This window comes from Miscanthus floridulus, chromosome 13 (genome assembly GCF_019320115.1).
Source record: "Miscanthus floridulus cultivar M001 chromosome 13, ASM1932011v1, whole genome shotgun sequence".
NCBI classification, from domain to species: domain Eukaryota; kingdom Viridiplantae; phylum Streptophyta; class Magnoliopsida; order Poales; family Poaceae; genus Miscanthus; species Miscanthus floridulus.
Genome location: NC_089592.1, coordinates 52,661,964 through 52,683,271, shown reverse-complemented (window position 1 = coordinate 52,683,271; position 21,308 = coordinate 52,661,964). Strand labels below are relative to the sequence as shown.

Genomic DNA, 21,308 nt, shown 5'->3' with positions numbered 1-21,308 from the left:
ACGGCTGGGCAAACATGGATGTGGCGCAAAGGCTACAAACGAGTGGTCTCAGGTGGCAGAAAGGACGGAGCTTGGGCTCGACAAGAACAGTGCTAGCAAGGCGGACACGCCATCGTCCGTGGCAGAGTGGCCGTGTTGGCTGCAGGTCCGTGGTGTGCGTGCAGGGCCATATAGCCGCGAAGCTCTAGGCTCATGCGGTCGGGTTCAAGGGGCACGATGTCCACCATGCTCTGTAGCTAACGAGTGCGCATGCATGAGTGCACAAGTGGTGCGGCGACCATGAACGGCCGCGTGCTCCTGTGCTTGCGATGTGAACCACCAAGGCGGCTCCTTGGCGCTAAATGTGTGACCATGGAGGACAAGAGCGGCTCGACGGTCGGGCAGGTCTGGGAAAGGAAAAAAAGCTAGGTCTTGGGCGATCGCCAGTGGCTTGCCGGCGGTGTGCGGGCAGACAAGGTCAGCGGCTCGAAGGCCGGTCAGGCCAGCATCAAGACATCAGACAAAGGGGGGGGGTTTGGGGAACTCGTGCTCACCGTTGGGCTCATGGTGGTCAGGTAGCGGTGCGGTGGTGGGTCAAGGCTGCGACGTGTTGCTGCGGTGCTAGGCAGAGCCGTTGCGTCGTCGTAGTTGCACACTGGGTTTGGTTCGAGGTGAAGTGGTCGGGGCTGCCGGCGTGGCAAGGCGCTACGGACAAAGAGACGGACGCGCGGTGGAGCAGTCCTAGCAGCAGAGTGGACCGGCGAGGCGCGTTGGTGGTGTTGCCATGTACGCAGGCTCGGGCGACATCACGGACGGCGTCGAGGTCGGCGTTCGAGTGGCCATGGCGCTCGGCTAGGAGCGGCCATACGGCGAGGCAGTAGAGGGCCACGGCCAGTGACGGCTGACCGGCGTGGCTGTGCAGCAGGGCAGGGCGGAGCAAGGAGGGAGGGAGTGGGATGGAGCAGCGGTGGCTACAGGGAGTCCAGGAGAGGCGCCAGCTGCTGTGGCCTTTATAGCGCGAGGGTTAGGGCTTCCAGGGGGTGCCGATGATCCTCGGTGTCCGTGCACAGGCAGGGACACGCGGCGCGAATCGAGGAGCGGAGCAGGTGAGGCACGAGTGAGGGGCGCTGGCGTGCGCATCACGCAGCGTGCGAGCGGCGGCGGCGCTGGGAGCAGGGTCACGACGCGCTCTGCACAGGGTTCCGGAAGGGCATGCGGCGCGTCTTGGGCTAGCTGGGCAAGGAGGGGGGTGAGAAGGGCAGCCGCAAGGGGCAGCCGGGCCGGTCTTGCTGGGCCGCTTGGCTGAAGGGAGGAGAGAGGGGCAGGCCAGGCTGCTGCGCCGATTGGGCCAAGCAGGCCACGCGCGCGTGAGTGGGCCAGAAGGAAGGAGTGGCGAGCTAGGCCGAGGGAGAGAAGGGCGAGCGGGCGAACTTGGCACCTTGGGCCGAAATGGTTTTCTTGCTTTCCTCCCCTTTTCTAATTTCTTTTCTATTTCTTGTTCCATTATACTTACTTCCGAGAGCTCTAGGGTTGTATACATGCGTCACCTATCACGTGTTCACCCAGGTGGGGTCCACTAGGGTCTACTACGGGTCACGGAATCCAATGCCAAGGGTTGGCATCGATGGGCATTGATTTACAAGGAAGGTCGATTGACTTTATGAATTAGATCAAGGGATTCGAATGAGGTTCAAAAGTAAAAAGATGAATTGAGAAAGAGGAAAAGGGATTCATAAGATATTCTAGAAGGGATCGAAAGGATTTGCTATGGACTTGTGCTTTCCAACTCAAAACACTAAACCAACAAAAGATCTCCGGCAAACTCCTACAAGAAATTCTATATGCATGCAACAATTTATTTATAAATTGTTCTTTGTTTGACCTAGCATCTACATGCTTCACATATTGCAGGAAAATTTTTAAAAAGTTCATATTTTTGACTTCTCCAAAAACTCGGGTTGTTACAAATGGTCCCCCTTTTATATCCCGGCCATCTCCTTCTTCCTCCCCGAGCCCGAGCTCAGCACATTTTGAAGCTCACTGCACTAGTGTTCTTGCTTCCTCCCTCCATTGTTCCTCCATCCATTCTTCGATTCCTCCGTCGATTCTTTAGTTGTAAAGGTTACCAATCTCATACTCTCATTTTTCATCATTGGCTTATCTCATATTGTTCACTATATATATATTGTTTTAATGGTGTTTTTTTATTTGTAAACAATTTGAGCTCAAAATAACTTATAGTTTGCATATTTGGATGAAGAAAGGTTAAAGTAGGTATTTAAAATTAGTATTCACTTTTTATTTCTAGCATGCATAGCACACTTCATTGTTTAGAGATATAGATAATTTTATAGTTTCTTAATTTTATTTGTTTATAAAATGAGAATTTTATAGTGTATTAAAAAATGAGTATAGAGAGTAGATGGCAACTGCTTCTGGGTCCTCAGCCTCTCATGGGTTTCCAAAGCGACTTAGGCCGGGCCTCCCTCTCATTCCATGCGGCAAGTGTCGTGATGAGACGAAGATTGTGATGGAGTACCGAGTGAAGAAGGAGGGTCCCAACATGGGTCGTATCTTCTACAAGTGTCCGGATCGCAATGTGAGTTATTTTATCGTATTTTATGATTATGGTTAGTTTATACCTATTTTCATGATGGTTGTGATTAAAGTTCTAATTTTTTGTTTTAATTTCAGTGGGATGTCAGTGAACGATGTTCAGGCTTCTACTGGGAGGAAGAGTATGTTGAACTCGTGCAAAAATATCTTGCACAACAGGCAGATACGGTGGCTAATGAGGCAGTGATCCAGCCAAAGAAGCCCAAAGATATTGCACAATTAGGGGATCTGTCTGTTTTAGTTGAGATTGGTCACGAAATCCTTGTGCTCCTGAAATGTATTTTAGCTTTAGTTCTTTTAGTGGTAGTTGGGATTATCTATATTGTAGCGATGCTTTCATAAATTTGTACCTTTTGTGGTGACACGTATGTTGTATAAATAATTAATTATGATCTAGGTTTTAATATGGTATTTATGTCATGTAATGCAGATGAGCCGACATTGGATGTACAATGCTGATCGCCGCTCCCAAGAGTTCATTGACGGCGTGCATTCTTTGTTATGTGCGGCCGAGGCAAACAAACGCGACGGTTTCATGTGCTGCCCATGTGCCATATGTAAGAATACGGTGGAATATCCTTGCTCAAGGACTCTTCATTCACACTTGTTCAAGTCGGGTTTCATGCCAAACTATATTTGTTGGACGAAGCGCGGAGAAACTGGCGTTGTAATGGAAGAAGGTGAAGAACAATGGGACGACAATGATATTATTCCCGATGGTGCGTGCTTCAATGATACTGCAATGGGAGAAGCTGAAGAAGAGGTAGCCGCAGAAGATGAGCCTGCTGATGATCTTTGTCAGGTCATTCGTGACGCACAAAGAGAATGTGAAAGTGAAAAGGAGAAGATCAAGTTTGAGTGGATGCTAGAAGATCACAAGAAATTGTTGTACCCAACTTGTGATGCAGGGCAGAAAAAGTTGGGAACCACACTAGAATTACTGCAATGGAAGGCAAAGAATGGTGTATCTGATAAGGGATTTGGAGAGTTACTAAAAATCCAAAAGAAGATGCTTCTGAAGGACAATGAATTGCCCGCCACTACCTACAAAGCAAAACAAGTTGTCTGTCCTATGGGGCTAGAAATCGAGAAGATACATGCATGTCCTAATGACTACATCCTCTACCGTGGCAAAGAGTACGAGAAATTGGATGCATGCCCGGTATGCCATGCATCGCGGTATAAGATCAGGCGAGATGACCCTGGTGATGTTGAGGGCGAACATCCGCGGAAGAAAATCCCTGCCAAGGTTATGTGGTATGCTCCTATAATACCACGCTTGAAATGTCTGTTCAGAAACAAAGAACATGCAAAATTGTTGCGATGGCACAAAGAAGACCGTAAGGTAGATAATATGTTGAGACACCCTGCTGATGGGTCCCAGTGGAGAGCAATCGACAGAGAATTCCCAGAGTTTGCAAATGACGCAAGAAACTTAAGGTTTGCTTTAAGTATAGATGGTATCAATCCTTTTGGAGAGCAGAACAGTAGTCATAGCACTTGGCCTATTACTCTAAGTATCTACAACCTTCCTCCTTGGTTATGCATGAAGTAGAAGTTCATTATGATGCATGTGCTCATCCAAGGCCCGAAGCAACCTAGCAATGACATCGATGTGTACCTGAGACCACTTATTGATGAACTTCTCATTTTGTGGAATAAAGAAGGTGTACGTGTGTGGGATGAGTACAAACAGGAACACTTTGATCTGCGAGCATTGTTGTTCGTAACAATCAATGATTGGCCTGCTCTAAGTAATCTTTTAGGACAGTCAAACAAGGGATATAATGCATGCACACACTACTTCGGTGATATTAGAGGTGTATTCTTGAAAAAATGTTGAAAGGTTGTGTACCTTGGCCATCGTCGATTTCTTCCTGCAAATCACCCCGTAAGAAAGAAAGGCAAGCATTTTAAAGGGAAGGCAGACCACCTGACCAAGCCTCACAACCGAACCGGTGAGGATGTACTCGATATGGTCAATGATGTGAAAGTCATCTTTGGAAAAGGACATGGTAGCCAACCTATTCCGAACGACGCTAATGGTCACGCACCCATGTGGAAGAAGAAGTCCATATGTTGGGACCTACCCTATTAGCAAGTCCTAGAGGTCTGCAGCTCGATCGACGTGATGCACCTGATGAAGAATCTTTGTGTGAACCTGCTAGGCTTCATGGGTGTGTATGGAAAGCCTAAGGACACATTTGAAGCACGACAGGACCTGCGTTGTTTGAGAGAAAGAGACAACCTGCATCCAGAGAAGACAGATGAAGGACCCCATTACTTATGTCCTACTAGCTACACTCTAAGCAAAGAGGAGAAGGAAATCATGTTTGAATGCTTAAACAACATCAAGGTACCATCTGGATTCTCCTCAAATATAAAGGGTATTATAAATGTGCCAGAGAAGAAATTCTATAACTTAAAGTCCCATGATTGTCACGTTCTCATGACGCAATTACTTCCAATTGCATTAAGAGAAATTCTACCTCCAAATGTACATCTAGCCACCGTGAAGCTATGTGCATTCCTCAATGCAATTTCTTAGAAGGCAATTGATCCAACTGACCTAGCTAAACTACAAAATGATGTGGTTCAATGTCTCATCAGCTTTGAGTTGGTGTTCCCTCCTTCCTTCTTTGATATCATGACACACCTCCTAGTTCACCTAGTCAAGGAGATTTTCATTCTCGGTCCTGTGTTCCTACATAACATGTTGCCGTTAGAGAGATTCATGGGAGTCCTGAAGAAATATGTTCACAACCGTGCTCGCCTAGAAGGAAGCATCGCCAAGGGCTATGGAACAGAAGAGGTCATTGAGTTCTGTGTTGACTTTATTCCCGACCTTGACTCGATTGGTGTTCCTGAATCGAGACATGAGGGGAGACTAAGCAAAAAGGGGACACTAGGGAGGAAAACATATATTGGTATGGAGGATGATTATTTCAATAAAGCGCACTACACAGTTCTATAGAACTCCTCTTTGGTAGATCCGTATATTGAGACACACAAGGATCTCTTACGATCCGAGTTTCTAGGGAAGACTACAGCTTGGATTACGTGTAAGCACATGGAAACTTTCAGCGGTTGGTTGCGAAAAAAATGTCAAGGTGATGAGAGCATCCATGAGCAACTATATTTATTGGCTATGCAACCATCATGGCATATTGTCACATACAAAGGGTACGAGATAAATGGGAACATATTCTACACAGTAGCCCAAGATAAAAGGAGTACCAACCAAAACAGTGGTGTCCGCATAGATGCCACAGACCCGAATGGGAATAAGCAGACATATTATGGCCGCATAGATGAAATATGGGAACTAGAATATGCACCTACAGTAGACAACGAGTATGGAATGACAACAGTAGACCTTAGTAATATTGGGTACAAAGACGAACCATTCGTCCTTGCCAAGGATGTGAATCAGGTGTTCTATGTCACTGATATGTCTACCAAACCAAAATGAGGGAAAAACGATAATGACTCAACCAAAGAGCCAAAGCGCCACATAGTTCTTTTAGGGAAAAGAGTCATCGTGGGAATTGAGGACAAGTCGAACATGTCAGAAGATTATGAAAAGGAATTCCGAATTCCACCCTTCAAAGTGAACAAAGACCCTAGCATCTTGGTAAATAATGAGGACACTCCATGGTTATGACGCGATCATAACCAAGGGACATACGTAAAGAAGAAGTTCACTACTGTGCCCACTTGATGATATAGTGATTTAATGTAGTGTGTGTTTGATATATTATGTAATAATTGTAAATTCAGATGTTTATTATGTCGTGTTTCAAATTAAATTAATGTTTGATTTGGTGGGATTTCTCTCTCAAAAAGTTAAATTAGGATATTGAGTGATGAAAAATTAAAATATTAACGTTAAAATGATGTGAAAACAAATTTCCTGTCCAAAACCAATAGTTTTAATAATTTTAATTAAACACTACATTTTTGCATTAACGAAATAATAAATATTAGTTACATTATGTTTTATAATTATAACAAAAAATAAAAAAGTTAGGTTATAGATTTTTCCTATGTGCAATAAAGAAAAAGAAAATCCATATTTTTAACAAAATAATTTTATGCCTTTTATTTAATTTACTATGTATTTAACAAGACTATTGCATTTCTATTAAAAAAATTTGCTCAAAACAGACGGGTAACGAAACTATAGCCCACCTTTACTCTCGGGTGGGAAGCCCGCCCGGGAGTAAAGGTGGGCTGCAATTTCGTGGCTCGCCAAAAAAACCTTTACTCCTGGTGCGTATTACCAACCGGGAGTAAAGGTAAACCTTTGCTCCCAGTGCGTGTTACCAACTGGGAGTAAAGGTATACCTTTACTCCCGGTTGGTAACACGCACCCGGAGTAAAGGACCTTTACTCCCGGTGGCGGGCTAGCACCGGGAGTAAAGGGGTGTGGCATGTATATGCCAGTGCCCAAACCCCTCGTTGCCCCATCTTCTTCCTTGCGTTGTCGATCTTCGCCGCCGTGCGCGCCATCGCCGATTCCTCTCCCCCGCTGCGCCCACGCCACCCGGCCCGCCACACCAAGGACGCCGCCGCCACCCCGCCCGACGCCAGTCGTCGCCACCACCTCGCGTGCGTCCGCAGTCCTCGCGCGCGTGTTCGCCGCGCCGCTGCCACCGCGACCCCGTCGACCCGACCCCAACATCGCCGCTGACCTCAGTCCCCACGACGCCCTCCACCTCTACGCCGACCGCACCGACCACCGCCCTCATCGTCAGCCCTCCACCATGTGCGCCCGCGTGCCCCCCTCCACCGCGCGCCGACGACCTCGCGGCGCCAGCTGCTGCTCGCCCCGGCCCGATGCGCGGGCCACACCCTCCAGCGTGTTGACCGCAGCCCTAGCCCGGGCCGCTCCGTGCCGACAATGCCCTCCACCGCACCGACACCACCCCGGCCCAGGCCGCCTCACGTCATCATCGTCAGCACACCGGCCGCCTCCACCGCACCGCCGCCCCTAGTTCGCGCCGAGCACCGCCCCTAGCCCGGCTCGCCTCACGTCGTCGTCGTCAATAGAGACCGCAGTGTGCGCGCCGCCGACGCCGGTCGCCACCGCGCTGACACGGCCCCGCCTGCTCTGCTGCGCCGACCACCGCCTCGGCCCACTCTGCGCCGACATTGAGACCACGCCGCTCGTCTTGCCGTACGTCCTTGTCCTCGATCGCGATCCATATGTTTTCATCATTTGTATTCATATGCATGTATATATATGTCGTGGAGCACCGCCGCCCTTGTTCGCCCATGCGTTTCTATGTATATGGCGGAGCACCGCCGCCCTCGTTCGCCCTAGGGTTTAGGGTTTATACGGCGGAGCACCGCCGCCCTCGTTTGCCCTAGGGTTTAGGGTTTATACGGCAGAGCACCACCGCCCTCATTCGCCCTAGGGTTTAGGGTTTATATGGCGGAGCACCGTCGCCCTCGTTCGCCCTAGGGTTTAGGGTTTATACGGCGGAGCACCGCCGCCCTCGTTCACCCATGTGTACAAACATATATACGGCGGAGCGGAGCACCGCCACTCTCGTCACACCGCTCTCTCTCGCGGCCTAGTCGATCAACATTCGTATTATCGTTATCGTTAACGCTAAACAATCACACTAGGGCGAATTGCGTCGGTGACTAGGGCGAACCGCATTGTTGATGTCACCGACGTGGTTCGCCCTAGTCACCAACGCAATTCACCCTTGGCCATTTATGTATAGCCCTAATTCACCCTAGTACCGACGCAGTTCACCCTAGTGTGGTGAATTGCGTCCGTGACGAGGGGCAAGATTTAATAATGAATATTGTTCATAGATTTTACGCATGTAAGCAAAGATTTGACGTACTACATATTCGTTTTGTTTTTTGAAGCTAGATGGCTGACCTGAGAAACATGGATGAGGAGGAGTTGATGATGAATTTGATCAACACTGGCACTCAATTTGTCGGCGATGATGGTGCTAAAAATAACGTGCAAGAGGATGCAGATGACGAGAGTCAGTACTTAGCTCTTGAATAAAATGAGCAACAAGATATTGGCCAAGTATATATTTTTTATTGTTAGCTATATATATTATCATATGTCTTATGTGTGCTCATGACATTAAAAATAATGTTTATGTTTTGTAGCCCTCTGGATCGACGTCAACAACTACAATGAAGAGTAAAAATGTTCGAGGTCCCAAAAAGCCATTGGAGGGCCGCTTCATCATCTCGGAGTTCAATGTGGATACAGGCGATCCGGGGGGGCCAAATAAAATGAAATTCGTGCACCACTGTGGTTACCTTGTAAGGGACCGGCTCCCGATCAGTACTCGCGAATGGAAGAAGAAGACCAATGCTCCTTATATCAGTTTTATCTCCGATCGTGACAAGACGTTAATTTGGAATGATGTCTTGGAACATTTCACGCTCTAAACAGATGGTTATGATGATAATAGATGGTGATGAATTGAAGGAGCGAGTTAGGGATTGGGCAATGAAGAAGATGGCTACCCAGTTTCAGACTTAGAAGAAACACCTATACATGACGTATGTCAAGAAGAACATAGCACTAGATTTCACTGTCCCAGACCCGATCTCAAAGCAGAGGCCCTATTAGGATGAGTTTGTACAGTACAAGACGTCGGAAGAGGGTGTGAGTCGGGTGATAAAGAACCAACGTAATGCCCAACAGAAGACATACCACCATAACTTGGGATCAGGTGGCTACCCGACTGCCATTAAGAAGTGGAACAAAATGGAAGCAGACCTTCTTACCAAGGGTATCACACCAGAATCACTCGAGTGGGGAGAGCGTGCAAAGAATTATTTTTTCGCTCATGGGGGAACACTAGACCAGGAGACATGGAAGTGCGTTTATGGCGCAAGACTGCAAGATGCAGCAGAAAGATTATTTTATGCTCAGAGAGCTACTGCTAGTGGTGCGTTCAGGCCCAATAGAGAGAAGGATGAACTGACATACGCCATTGGGACTATTGAACACGGTGGCCGAACTAGAGGCAAAGGAAGTGTCTCGTGGGAGCATGGATTCCCTCAGGACAGACCTTCCTATAGAAGCCACCAGAGAAAGAAGGAAAAAGAGGCACAGTGGCTCCAGAGGTTGGAGGAAGCGGTGCGTGAAGCACAGGAGCGGGAAAAAACCTTGAAGCGAGAATGCAGGAGGAAATCAGAAGGCAAGTGCAAATAGCAGTGAGTGCAAGCAAGCAGGAATCAACATTAGCCCCCCTGCTCAGTTGAAAAGCAGATGCGCTTCCACGGAGATACCAAATCAAGGGGACACAGGACTGCGCTTCCCTGTGGATGATGTCACTGAACCTTGTACATCGTGTGAGCTACACATTCCGAAGGGGAATTCCACAATCAAGGTGGCTATCGGTCTTGTTAATCCTATTGACCGAACCAAGACACCAAGGATTCATGGGAATATAATCCAAGAAGGATATGCTACCATCTCGGTAGATAAAGCTGCAAAAGGTTTTAGTGTGATTTGCCTCTTGACATTCCTGGAGGTGATGGCGAGAAGACTCTAGGAGAAGCAGAGAAGACATTCATTCTATGGCGCAAGCGCTACATCATCATTCCCGGGATGTTGCCTCCACCTCCTCCTGAACTACCTCACCATAGGTGCGGATGAAAACACTACATCATTAATTTATATTGGCTTAAATAATTAATAATCTGCTCATAATAATATGTCATTCCTTTTTTTGTAGCAGATCCTCCCCCAACCTAAGTCCAATTGTTCAATCGCCAGATCATCATAGTGCTCTGTACGATGACAATGTGTTGGAAGGCGAGGCTGCATCCACACCATCTCCAAGGAGGTCTCCAACGCCGCAGCCGCCACCTCTAAGGAGGTCTCCAACGCCGCTGCCACCACCTCCAAGGAGGTCTCCAATGCCTCCCCCGCCCCCGCCTACCAAGAAGCCAAGTACTAGCAAGAGGCCAGCCCCGCAAACGAAGAACCAGCCCCCGCCGGCAAAGAAAGCCACCGTGAAACCAAGGGCTATTCCCAAAATAATATCTGAAGAGAAGGAAGAAGTAACTGATGCATATAAAAAAGATATGTCCAGATTCTATGACAAACTTAAAAAGGATCAAGAAGTAAGGAGAAACCCGGAGAAACCGTACTTCTTCGTAGCTCTAGATATTCTAAGAAAAAAGGTGGCTTCTTACCAGCAATAACAGCGGGAATCTCGTAAGCCGTCCAAAGCAACGTTAACGGACTATGACCGCACTCTCACCAAGTCAATTGAGGTGGCACAGAAAAAGAAGCGGGCAGGGAAAGAAGTTGCACAACTCGGACAACAATCGCACCAATCAGTCCTCCCGCTAGTTGTTGCTAATGAATATGGTTCGAATTTAGGATTAATGCATCAGGCAAACATACCTCCGGATGTCGATTTGGACACCTTGGTGAATTTATTGAAGAGGCTGGTCTCGACCTTTACCAGATGTTTGGTGATAGAAACATTGAGAGTGCGGCGGAGGTTGATATTTGGAAGAATAAATTTATACTAGGCTAGAGTCTATACAACCCTCAAGCCTTAGGTGATCTGGGGACGCAAATGTACCTGCTAAACAAGTGGTACATGCAGGCGTCTACCGGTGGATACTTCTGCATTGGTGTTAGAATTAGAGACGAACATTGATTCCGTAGCGATGATGTTATGTATGTTGACTTTGCAGAATTTCATCAACTATGCCACCTGACCTCTCTAGACAAAGTTATCATTAGCTGCTATTGCCTGTAAGTAATAATTCTTTCGATCTATTATTAAACTCATCATATGTGTGTATATGCATATAAATTATCCTAACAAGTACTATATATATATATATATATATATATATATATATTTACAATGACAGAGCGCAGAAAGAAAGGCTGCATTAAAATTGGTTTTGTTGATCCCCATATAGTATTCAAAGACCTAGTTACTCCAAAGCCTAATTGGAAGTCTGAGTCAGAGAGTAGCCTCATGAACTTCTTAGTGAACCAACGCCACAAGAAGGATATACTCTTCCCCTACAACTTCAAGTGAGTGTTAATAATGTCGATCATCCTTAATGGCTCATATGTTGATTCTAGTTAATTAATGAGTGTTATGCGTTATATCCTATAAATACATGCAACAATCACTGGATATTGATGGACATCGATCTGGTGAAAAGTCACTTGATAATCTATGACTCGATGAGAAAACTACAACAAGACTACCAAGATATGATAGATATTATCTAGAGATAATTTTGGTATCTCTAGCAACTATATATACACACAAACATGATGATTAACTATATCTGATGACGTGGCAAATTTTTTATTGGACAGTGTTTGGAAAACCTTTATTGAGAAGCAACACATGGGAAAATACAAAGCGCCACTGAATGTAATCCCTTTGAAAGTAAGTCCCATAAATCGCATAATCTTTATTAGTTAAACATATAGCTTTCACCGGATCACCAGATTGGATGACAAATCTTTTTCTCGTAAAGTGGTGTCTGAGGCAGGAACAGGAGAACAACTACTGTGGTTACTATGTTTACGAGTTTATCAAGCAGGTCTCCCAAAGAACTCCTACAGAGAGACTCAAAGTACGTTAAAAATACATTATATATTCATTTAATTATTATTATTGATTGTGTTACTATGTCTTTATATATATATATATATATATATATATATATATATATATATATATATATATATATATGTACGTACGTATATTAATTTATTTTCCTTTAATTCAAACCTGTAGGCTCGATGGTTGGAGGAAAATGTCATATGGCAAGACCAGTTCAAAGCAATTCAAGAGTCTATAGCCGGATTTTTTAATGACCAGGTCATCGATTCCAAGGGCGAGTTCTACTTCGACCCAACACTGCCATAGAAGCCAAGCTAGAGGATGAGAGAAAACTTATTATATCACAACAACTGTAATGCAATCTTTTGTAATATATGCACATGAAATAATATAATGTAAAATACACATATGCATGCATGCAAATATATATATGATGCATACATGGTATATATATATATATATATATATATATATATATATATATATATATATATATATATATGCTTGAATTATGTCATTTAATATGTTCATTGTGCTTGAACCGAAACATACTATACGCGCGTATAAATGTATTATTAGCAGCGTACAATACGACTTCGAAAACCTATTTTAAAAAGAAAACAAAAAAATGAAAAGAAAAAAAAAAGAAAAAAATAACCTTTAGTTCTGGTTGATAGGGTGCCGGCCCCGTGGCATGTCAGGAGGCACCTTTAATCCCGGTTGATGTTACCCACCTGACCCGAGACTAAAGGACCCCTTTAGTCCTGGATGCTTGCTCCCAGGTGGGGAACCGGGACTAGAGGGGTTCCCCACCGGGAGCAAAGCCCGTCTCTGTACTAGTGTACAGGATTGTTGCAGGCTGCAGGGTAACTGGGTTCGTCGAGGTCGAGATTTTACTGTGCTGACGCACGCAAGATGCTGCTCACTCGTCCAAGCTTTGTTAACTTAAGCGGCGTGATGTATTATCAAAATCAGACGAAACAACAAATCATGCAACGGAAATCCAGATGCTCCGATACTCTCTCTGACGGCCGGATAGGCCGGGTGCGTGCGTTGAGTCGTGCGTATGCATGCATGGAAGAAGAAAACACTAAGATGAGGCGTAACGTGACGACGCACGGATCTGGACGCGGTCAGGAGCTGCGTGGCCAAGGTCTTGTCCCGGTCGTCCCTGAACACCAGGTACGCGGCGGCGAGCGCCGCCGCCACCTCGCCGGCGGCCTCCGATCCCGGCGAGCTCTGGGTGATCTTGTACAGCGTCCTCGGCGTGTCCATGTCCTCTGGCCGCTCCCAGCATTGGTGGTCGGCGTTGCCGTCGCCAACCTAGTAGAAAAGAAAGAAATTCATCCATGAACGAAAGCATTTAACATCATCGCGTCAGCTGATGCATGGTTACCTGGGTGTAGAGGGTGGTCGGCGAGGTGTGGGCACGGAGGAAGTCGGCACCCCACTGGATGGCGGACCGGAGGTACCGGAGGTGGCCCGCCGCCGCCACCTCGTCGCGGTACTCGACGGCTCTCCAGCTCAGGAGGGTGACGCTGAACGCCATCGAGAAACCGAACTTGACGTTGTCTCCGGCGTCGTAGTGTTAGAATTGATCTCATCCGTCTTGACCCAACGGTCGAGACAGACCCCTTGACCGCGTCCTAATCGGGGACGTCCAACCATCTAGTGGCTAGTGGGCCCCCATCACATAGTGCCTATAAAGAGGAGGTGGGGTAAACGGCTCGGGATACGAGGTTTACCGCCGCCACAGCTCCACGGTCCTAACCCTAATCCGATCCAGAGGGTGGCACTGCCACCACAGCCGGTCTCCACCGCTACTTCATCGCCTGTCGCTGCCCTAGCGCAGATCATCACCGGCGAACCAGCGAAGGCAGGGAGCTCCTCCAACCCCTCCGACGGTAAGATGTTCCTACATTTCCCTCTCTCTCTCTCTCTCTCTCTGTCTCCTACTCCTTCTGAATCTCTAAGTCACTAATTATCCCAAATACAAGTAAACACCCACTGGATCTACACCTAGACGATCTAAAGAATTTAACATTGGTATTAGAGCCGTCGATCTAGTGTGTGGATCTTGTCAGGGGCAAGAAACTGATTAGAAAAGAAAAGATAGGCTAGATCCATTCGGATCTAGACAGAGAAGGAGTCAGCCGAACCCTAACCCTACGAAGAAGAAGAACAGTCTCTAAACCCTAACTGGGTGAAGACGAAAGGGGCTCGGCTTCAAGACCGCTTGATCCGAACCCTAAACCCGCGACCAGATCTCGGGGAAAGAAATAGAAAGAAAAGAGAGAAGAAGGTGATTCAAATCGACCCGAAATTTCACCAAACCCTAACCCTAAAATCCCCAGTCTAGTTCGTAGATCTAGATCGGGGACAGGAAAAGAAAGAGAGAAAGATTGACCGATCCAGATCGGATCGGGAAAGAACAGACCGTAACCCTACCCCTAACTGTGATCTCGAATCAAGAAAGAAAGGACGGATTGGAAGGGGTTTTCTCCTACCTGGGGATCCCCTGCGCCGTCACCACCGCCTGCCGTCGCACTGGACGCCGCGCGGGGAAGTGGAACACTGCCGACCGTCGTGGTCACGCTGCCGCGCGGCCACGTCTCGGGCTCAGCGGTAAAGGGCACCACCACAAAGCCGCTCGACGGCGGCGCGCTCAGCCTTGGGTGAGCGCACGCGCCGGCGAGGGGCCCCACGGCGACGCCGCCATCTCTCCTCCGGTCGCCATGGGCGGGTACCTCTTGCTCGATGCGGGGCTAGAACAGAGGAGAAAGGGAGGGAGATAGATAGGCTAGCTGGCTGGAGACTCGCAGCGGAGGCGGCGACGCCACCTCCTCGCAGTTGCCGGCGGCCACCGCCACCTTTTTTCCTCCGCCGCAGCCGCTCCGTTCAGTGGAGAGAGAGAGGAAAGGAAGAAGAGAATGAGCTAGGGTTACGGGGGAAGCGCCGGCCCGGCGATTTTGTTCGTCCTAGACGCGCGCTCGGCTGTCGGATGCCCGCGGACGACCGAGATTGAGTGGGCTGCATCGCGGCCCAGGCGGGGCGCGTGGCCGTGGCACTTTGCCAGCCCAGGCCCACGTTGCGGCCTGGGCAGGCAGTGCGCGCGCGCGAGGGAGCGGGGCCGGGCTGAATGTTGAGTTGGGCCGAGCCAGCTTCTGCTGTCTTGGGCCGAGAAAAGAAAAGAATGAGCCTGATTATTTTTTATTTTTTATTTTCTAGAAAATTAAAATATATATATATGTATTGGCTAAAATGAAAATAGAAAAGAGAATTTTTCCTGTGGGTAAAATTCAAGAAAAGTAAGTCGGGCCATATCTCCGGTTGGGCTGAATGCATAGTGGTGATTGAGAATTATTTTATTATTTTCAGAAGCAAATTTCGATGATTTCATTCAAAGAGTGATTTAAAATCTCTGATAATTATTGCACCAACATGTTAGAATTTTCAGAGAATAGAAAAGTACAGTAAAATGCTTCTGAAAAGTAGAAAAGAAATTTTGTCAATTTTCCGCTGCGAAGTTAAAGTTTGTTGTCATCAAATTAAATTCGAACCAATGGGAGAATTTAATTTGAAGAGCAGTTATAGTTATTCAGAAAATGATGAAAAGTTGATTCTCCAGTTCAAATTGGAACCAACAAAAAATTTTACTTGGAGGAATAGTAAGTTAATATTTAAAGTTAAATTATGGTATTGTTATTTTCTAACCAACGTTGATGATAACAATATTATAATTCTATGAGTTCTATGTTTAAAGTTTAAATCTCTGATGAATTTTGCATCAGAGTGACCAATTTTTCAGAGAAAATATAAAGATCAAGGAATGCTCTTAAACTAGAGAAATGTATTTTCATGTTTTCGCTGCAATGAAGTTGATTGTCTTCTAATTAAATTCGAACCAACGGGAGAATTTAATTTTGAGGAGTAGTTCTATGTTTTCAAGATTATTGAATTTATATACGTTAATTCCATTTCTGCCCAACGGTGATGTGGAATTAATGTAGAAGAATGGTGTTTTATTCTATTTCTGCCCAACGGTGATATAGAATAGAACATAAAGATTTTAAAGTTTAGTGAGCATTATTGTTGAATATTTTTTCAGATAAAAGATCTCTATGCTTTCATTCTTGAAAGCAATAAAAGAAATGAGCTGGGTACTTGTAACTTAGATGATGAAATGCCTAAGATCAATGAGAGTCTTCATTGAGAAATGTCTTTTATGTACTCTCTGTAAAGAAGAACTTATTTTTAGTTTCACTTATGAGAGTTGTAAAAGTCATATACATGGACTAAACATGTGTGTTAAAAGAATATTCGGATTTATTTCTAAATTTGATGATTGAACACGAGCCAATCCTGGCAATTATGTCCGTTCAAGGGAATTATCTCGCATGGCGGAAAAATGTTATGATAGTACCCGCATGGCGGGAAAAGTTTGAGAAAATACCCCCATGGCGGGGTGAAGTTGGCATAGTACTTATCCCGTATGGCGGAAGAAGGATATGATGACTCATGTGCTCTAAGTGTATTCCGCACATGGAGAGAAGTTTGGGGTAGCTCTTATGCTATCCTAGAATTGACCGTACACTATGATTGTGTCATGGTCATTAAGTACTCAATGAGTTTAAGAACAAAAGAAAGTTGCATGTGAACCAAAAGATAAGAATGATACGCAAGTGTGACTTGCAGAAGTATTGATAATAATAGACTATGTTGAGTTTTGAAGTGTAATGAGGAAAATGTACTCCCTTACTAATTTTGTTTGCATGATGTAATCATGTGGATGAAGTAAGTAATCAAAGTTTCCTCATTCACAAGAGTTCTGAATGTTTCGAAATTGTGGTAGAAAAGTTCATACCACATTTTGAGGGGGAGAAATGTAAGATTAATTAAGAAAGACAATTAAGAAAGATACTTCCCCATACTTCAGATAATGCAATGCATACTATGCATTGATACTTCCCCATACTTCAGATAATGCAATGCATACTATGCATTGAAGGTAAAAATGATCTATAAAAGATGAATGTGATCGTTGAGGGAGTAAGACGGTCATAATAACGATACCCCTAAAGTAAAGAAATAGCTAAATTCCTGGACCTTTTACAGTTCCAATAGGAAGATAGCATAGTCGGCTAGTATTCATACTAGACGAGTCTAGAGTTATCAAGACAGTGCTAAACGCATCATATGAGTTTTTAGCAGATTAAATCCAAAATAAGAAATTTGAAGATACACCATCTTTACAGAAGATGGAGTAATCTGGGGGGAAGCATGGTATGTAGATACCTAAGGCTTGAATAGAAGTGGGATTACATATCCACTACAGTGTTTTTAGAGCAACAAATTGCTTTATACATGCTGATGTTGTATGACATATACAACACCAGATGTTAGCTCTTAAAGAAGATGAATAAGTAAACAAGGATCTTGTGATACAGGAGGCTATAGAACAATTGCCTTTTGGCAATGAAGAGTAACAATAGCCCCATATGAAAGAAGTGCCACGAGGCCCTAGAAGGTCTCAAAGAATAAGAAAATCAGATATTTCTGGTGACTAAGAAGTAAAAGTTAAGAAAGAAATTCAAATAGAGAGTGATTCCACCTCATTTGAAGAAGCCATGAGAGGCGTTCACTCGTCTAAATGGCAAGAAGCAAAGGAACATGAAATGAAATCGATAAATACCAACGATGTTTGGGACTAAGAAGAAATTCCTAATAGAGCCAAAACAGTAGGCTATAATGGGTCTAGAAGACAAAGGTGACTCCAAAGGGAATATAGAAAGATATCCAAAGGGAATATGGAAAGCTATAAAGCGCCACTTGTGATGAAATGATTTACATAAAGAGAAGGAATAGATTATAATGAGCATGCAAGGATTCTTTTAGAATTATAATGGTATTAGTCAGAAGGATGTAAAGACACATTCCTCAACGGGGATTTGTATGGAAAAGTTTACATGGCATAACTCAAAAGGTTTTGGTCATGAAAGGAAAAAAACGTAAGGGATGTTGCCTAAAGAAATCCATTTATGGATTAAAGCAAGCTTCAAGACAGTGGTTCTTGAAGTTTGACAGTACAATAAGAAAGTTTGGGTTTTAAAGAGAATATAGAGGACAATTGTATTTATGCAAAGTTTAAACATGGGAAATTTATTTTCCTAATCCTGTATGTGGGTAGCACCTTACTCGCTAGTAGTGGTGTTAATCTACTGTTGGAGAAGAAGCAGTTCTTGTCCTCAAGTTTCAATGAGAATGGTCTTGGTAAAGCATCATTCGTTCCAGGAATTGGAACTTACCGAGATAAAAGGAAAAAGGGGTATTAGAACTATCTTGTATACTTAGAGAAGATTCTAAAGAAATAAAGTATATATGTGAATAAACCTGCGCCTGTTCCTATAGTCAAGGGTAATAGTTTTCGGAACTTTCAGTGTTCCAAGAATAAATGTGAGATTGATCAAATGGACGTCCTATATGCTTCAGCTGTTGGAAGCTTATTGAATGCTTGTAAGCAAGAACTTACCCTGACACAGTTTATGTATCCGGATATTTTGGCAGAAGTTCAGTCCAGATATAGATCACTGGAATGGAGTTGAGAATGTTTTGCAATTGTGCAAAGATTTATAGGCCTCATGGTGAGTAAGAAAGAATAAGTACTCTCAAATAGTTGTGGGTACAAAAGTTAAATTTTGGCGAGATGTCTAGTGAAACCCACATAGTAGCTAATACTCGCAGTTGGAGTTTTATTGTGGAAAAGCTCCAAAGAAACAATTGTGGTGTCATCAAAGATGCATACCCATGATATAGCTTGTTGTGAGGCTTAAGGACAGGCAAAATGGTTAAAAGAATTTATACCCGGAATTGATAATGGTATACAACAGCAATAACCATTTAAGAAGTTCGCTCCTATAACAACGGGTCAAGTGTACTGCCAAACACATTGACGTTAAAGTTATACGTTGTGAAGGAGAAAATCCGAAATCATACTGAAAGTATTGAACATAAAAGTAACAAGCAAGTGCTTGCGGATCCGCGTATAAAAGGCTTACCACCCAGTGTGTTTGAAGAACACACAGTCGACATGGGTTTATGGTGTAGCCTATGATTTCCGGACAATAAAGGGCCCAAAAGTTAAAGAATCTGTTTCAGAACAGAGACGTGTATTGTAGCTGTTAAGTCTATCGGCGATTGACCGTGACGATGAAGCATGCTCTATGCACTAATCCGTGATAGAACAAATAAAAGTGAAAGGGATTAAAGTCAAAGTTTAAAGTTAAAGTATGAGTTGAGATCAAGGGGGAGAATGTTAGAATTGATCTCATCCGTCTTGACCCAATGGCCGAGACGGACCCCTTGACCGCGTCCTGATCGAGGACGTCCAGCCATCTAGTGGCTGGTGAGCCCCCGTCGCACAGTGCCTATAAAGAGGAGGTGGGGTAAACGGCTCGGGATACGAGGTTCACCACCGCCACAGCCCCACAGTCCTAACCCTAATCCGATCCAGAGGGTGGCACTGCCAGCGGCGGGAAGCGCCACTGCCTCCACCACAGCCGGTCTCCACCGCTACTTCATCGCCCGTCACTGCCTGGCGAACCAGCGAAGGCAGCTCCTCCAACCTCTCCGACGATCAGATGTTCCTACATTTCCCTCTCTCTCTCTCTCTCTCCTACTCCCTCTGAATCTCTAAGCCACTAATTATCCCAAATACAAGTAAACACCCACTGGATCTACACCTAGACGATCTAAAGAATTTAACACGTAGTACCCGCCCGTCAAGTTCACCTATATATACATATGAGCAACGACGACGACGAAGTTATTAGCAGCTTCAATTCTTTTGAGAAATGCTAGCAGCTAAGGTCGTTCGTCATCAGAGCGTAGATCATGCATTCGTCCTTGTGCAAATTCAGAAATGGCGATCGATGCTAATTAAAAGGAAGAGTAAACAGTGCACGTTTTCGGGTTGGCCGTCGGTGAGCGCCGAGTCCCCGCGCCACTTGACCCTCTGGTTCGCGGGCAGCCGCCCCGACCGCTGCCCCTCGAAGAACAGGATGGCCTTTGCCAGAGCGCCATGGTAGTTGGGCGAACTCACACGACAGCGGCGGCTAAGGCTGCCGCCATCCCTACTGCTGCCGGCACTGCCGTTGTCAGCTCCAAGCCCTACTACACCGCTGCACATCAGTGCCACGACGAACACCCACACCTTCACCGCCATGCTAGCTTGCTTGATCGATCCTACAGCGCAAACTGTATGGTGATGCGAATTGCCATGGCTAGGGTAGCGTATTTATAGCGTGAAGCACAGATACCAACGAGACCGTGTTCTGCAAAGAGCTAGCAAAGCAATGAGTGTAGCACTTGTGGACCGGACCATTAATCTGCCCTAGCTGATGAACAGAGCTGCCCTCTCCTCTCACACCAGTTATTAGGCCCGTACACTTGCATCGATCTACCTACGCAAGTTAGGCCAAGCAATGGATCGTTTTGATACTCATTCACGCTACAAGTTTCATATATTCAGGTATAGTTGGCCAACCGGGCCGTCCGGCCCGGCACGGGCACGGGCCCGGTCAGGCACAGCCCGGCAAGGCACGGCACTAAGCGGCACGGTGGCCCGTCGTGCCGTGCCTGACGTGCCACCGTGCTGAGACAGCAGCCCAGGCACGGCCCTATCAGGGCTGAAGCGTGTCGTGCCGTGCCTCCAGGCATGGTGGCACGTCAGTGCCGTGCCAGCCCAGGCACTATGAACATTTTCTGCATCAAGCAATTTGGCAGCATCATATTTAACTTCACAAGCACATTTTCAAATCAACAACTCCAGAAATTGAAGTGGAGAAGCAAAATCAGATCAAACACACAGAGAGTTAAGAAAATAGTAATAGATAGGGAGCTTGTGCAATGGCTGCCTCATTAAAAACCCACCTAGGTAAAACTCACCCTTGTGAGAAACCCTAGGCAGGAAAAGAGTACAGCCAAGCTCCAGATAAGTTCATTGTTCTTAATCTTACATCATTGTCCAAGTTTCAAATTACACTCCCATTACAGAAATGATAACTAAGAGAGAAACTAATTGTCCAAGGTCTTCAAAAGCTTCTTCAAGAA

The 21,308-nt window shown here is 45.6% G+C and overlaps 1 protein-coding gene across 1 annotated transcript in view; it reads right to left on the bottom strand.

The window, feature by feature from the left end:
• Positions 1–20,421, bottom strand: part of LOC136500707 (endoglucanase 20-like) — a 50,733-nt gene extending 30,312 nt beyond the window's left edge. Inside the window, exons 1-4 of the mRNA XM_066496124.1 lie at positions 20,161–20,421; positions 19,970–19,988; positions 13,597–13,787; positions 13,320–13,523 (exon numbers count right to left, since the gene is read on the bottom strand). Coding sequence (XP_066352221.1) covers positions 13,320–13,523; positions 13,597–13,787; positions 19,970–19,988; positions 20,161–20,421 — 675 coding nt within the window. The remainder of the gene's footprint in view (positions 1–13,319; positions 13,524–13,596; positions 13,788–19,969; positions 19,989–20,160) is intronic.
• Between the last annotated feature and the right edge of the window lie 887 nt (positions 20,422–21,308).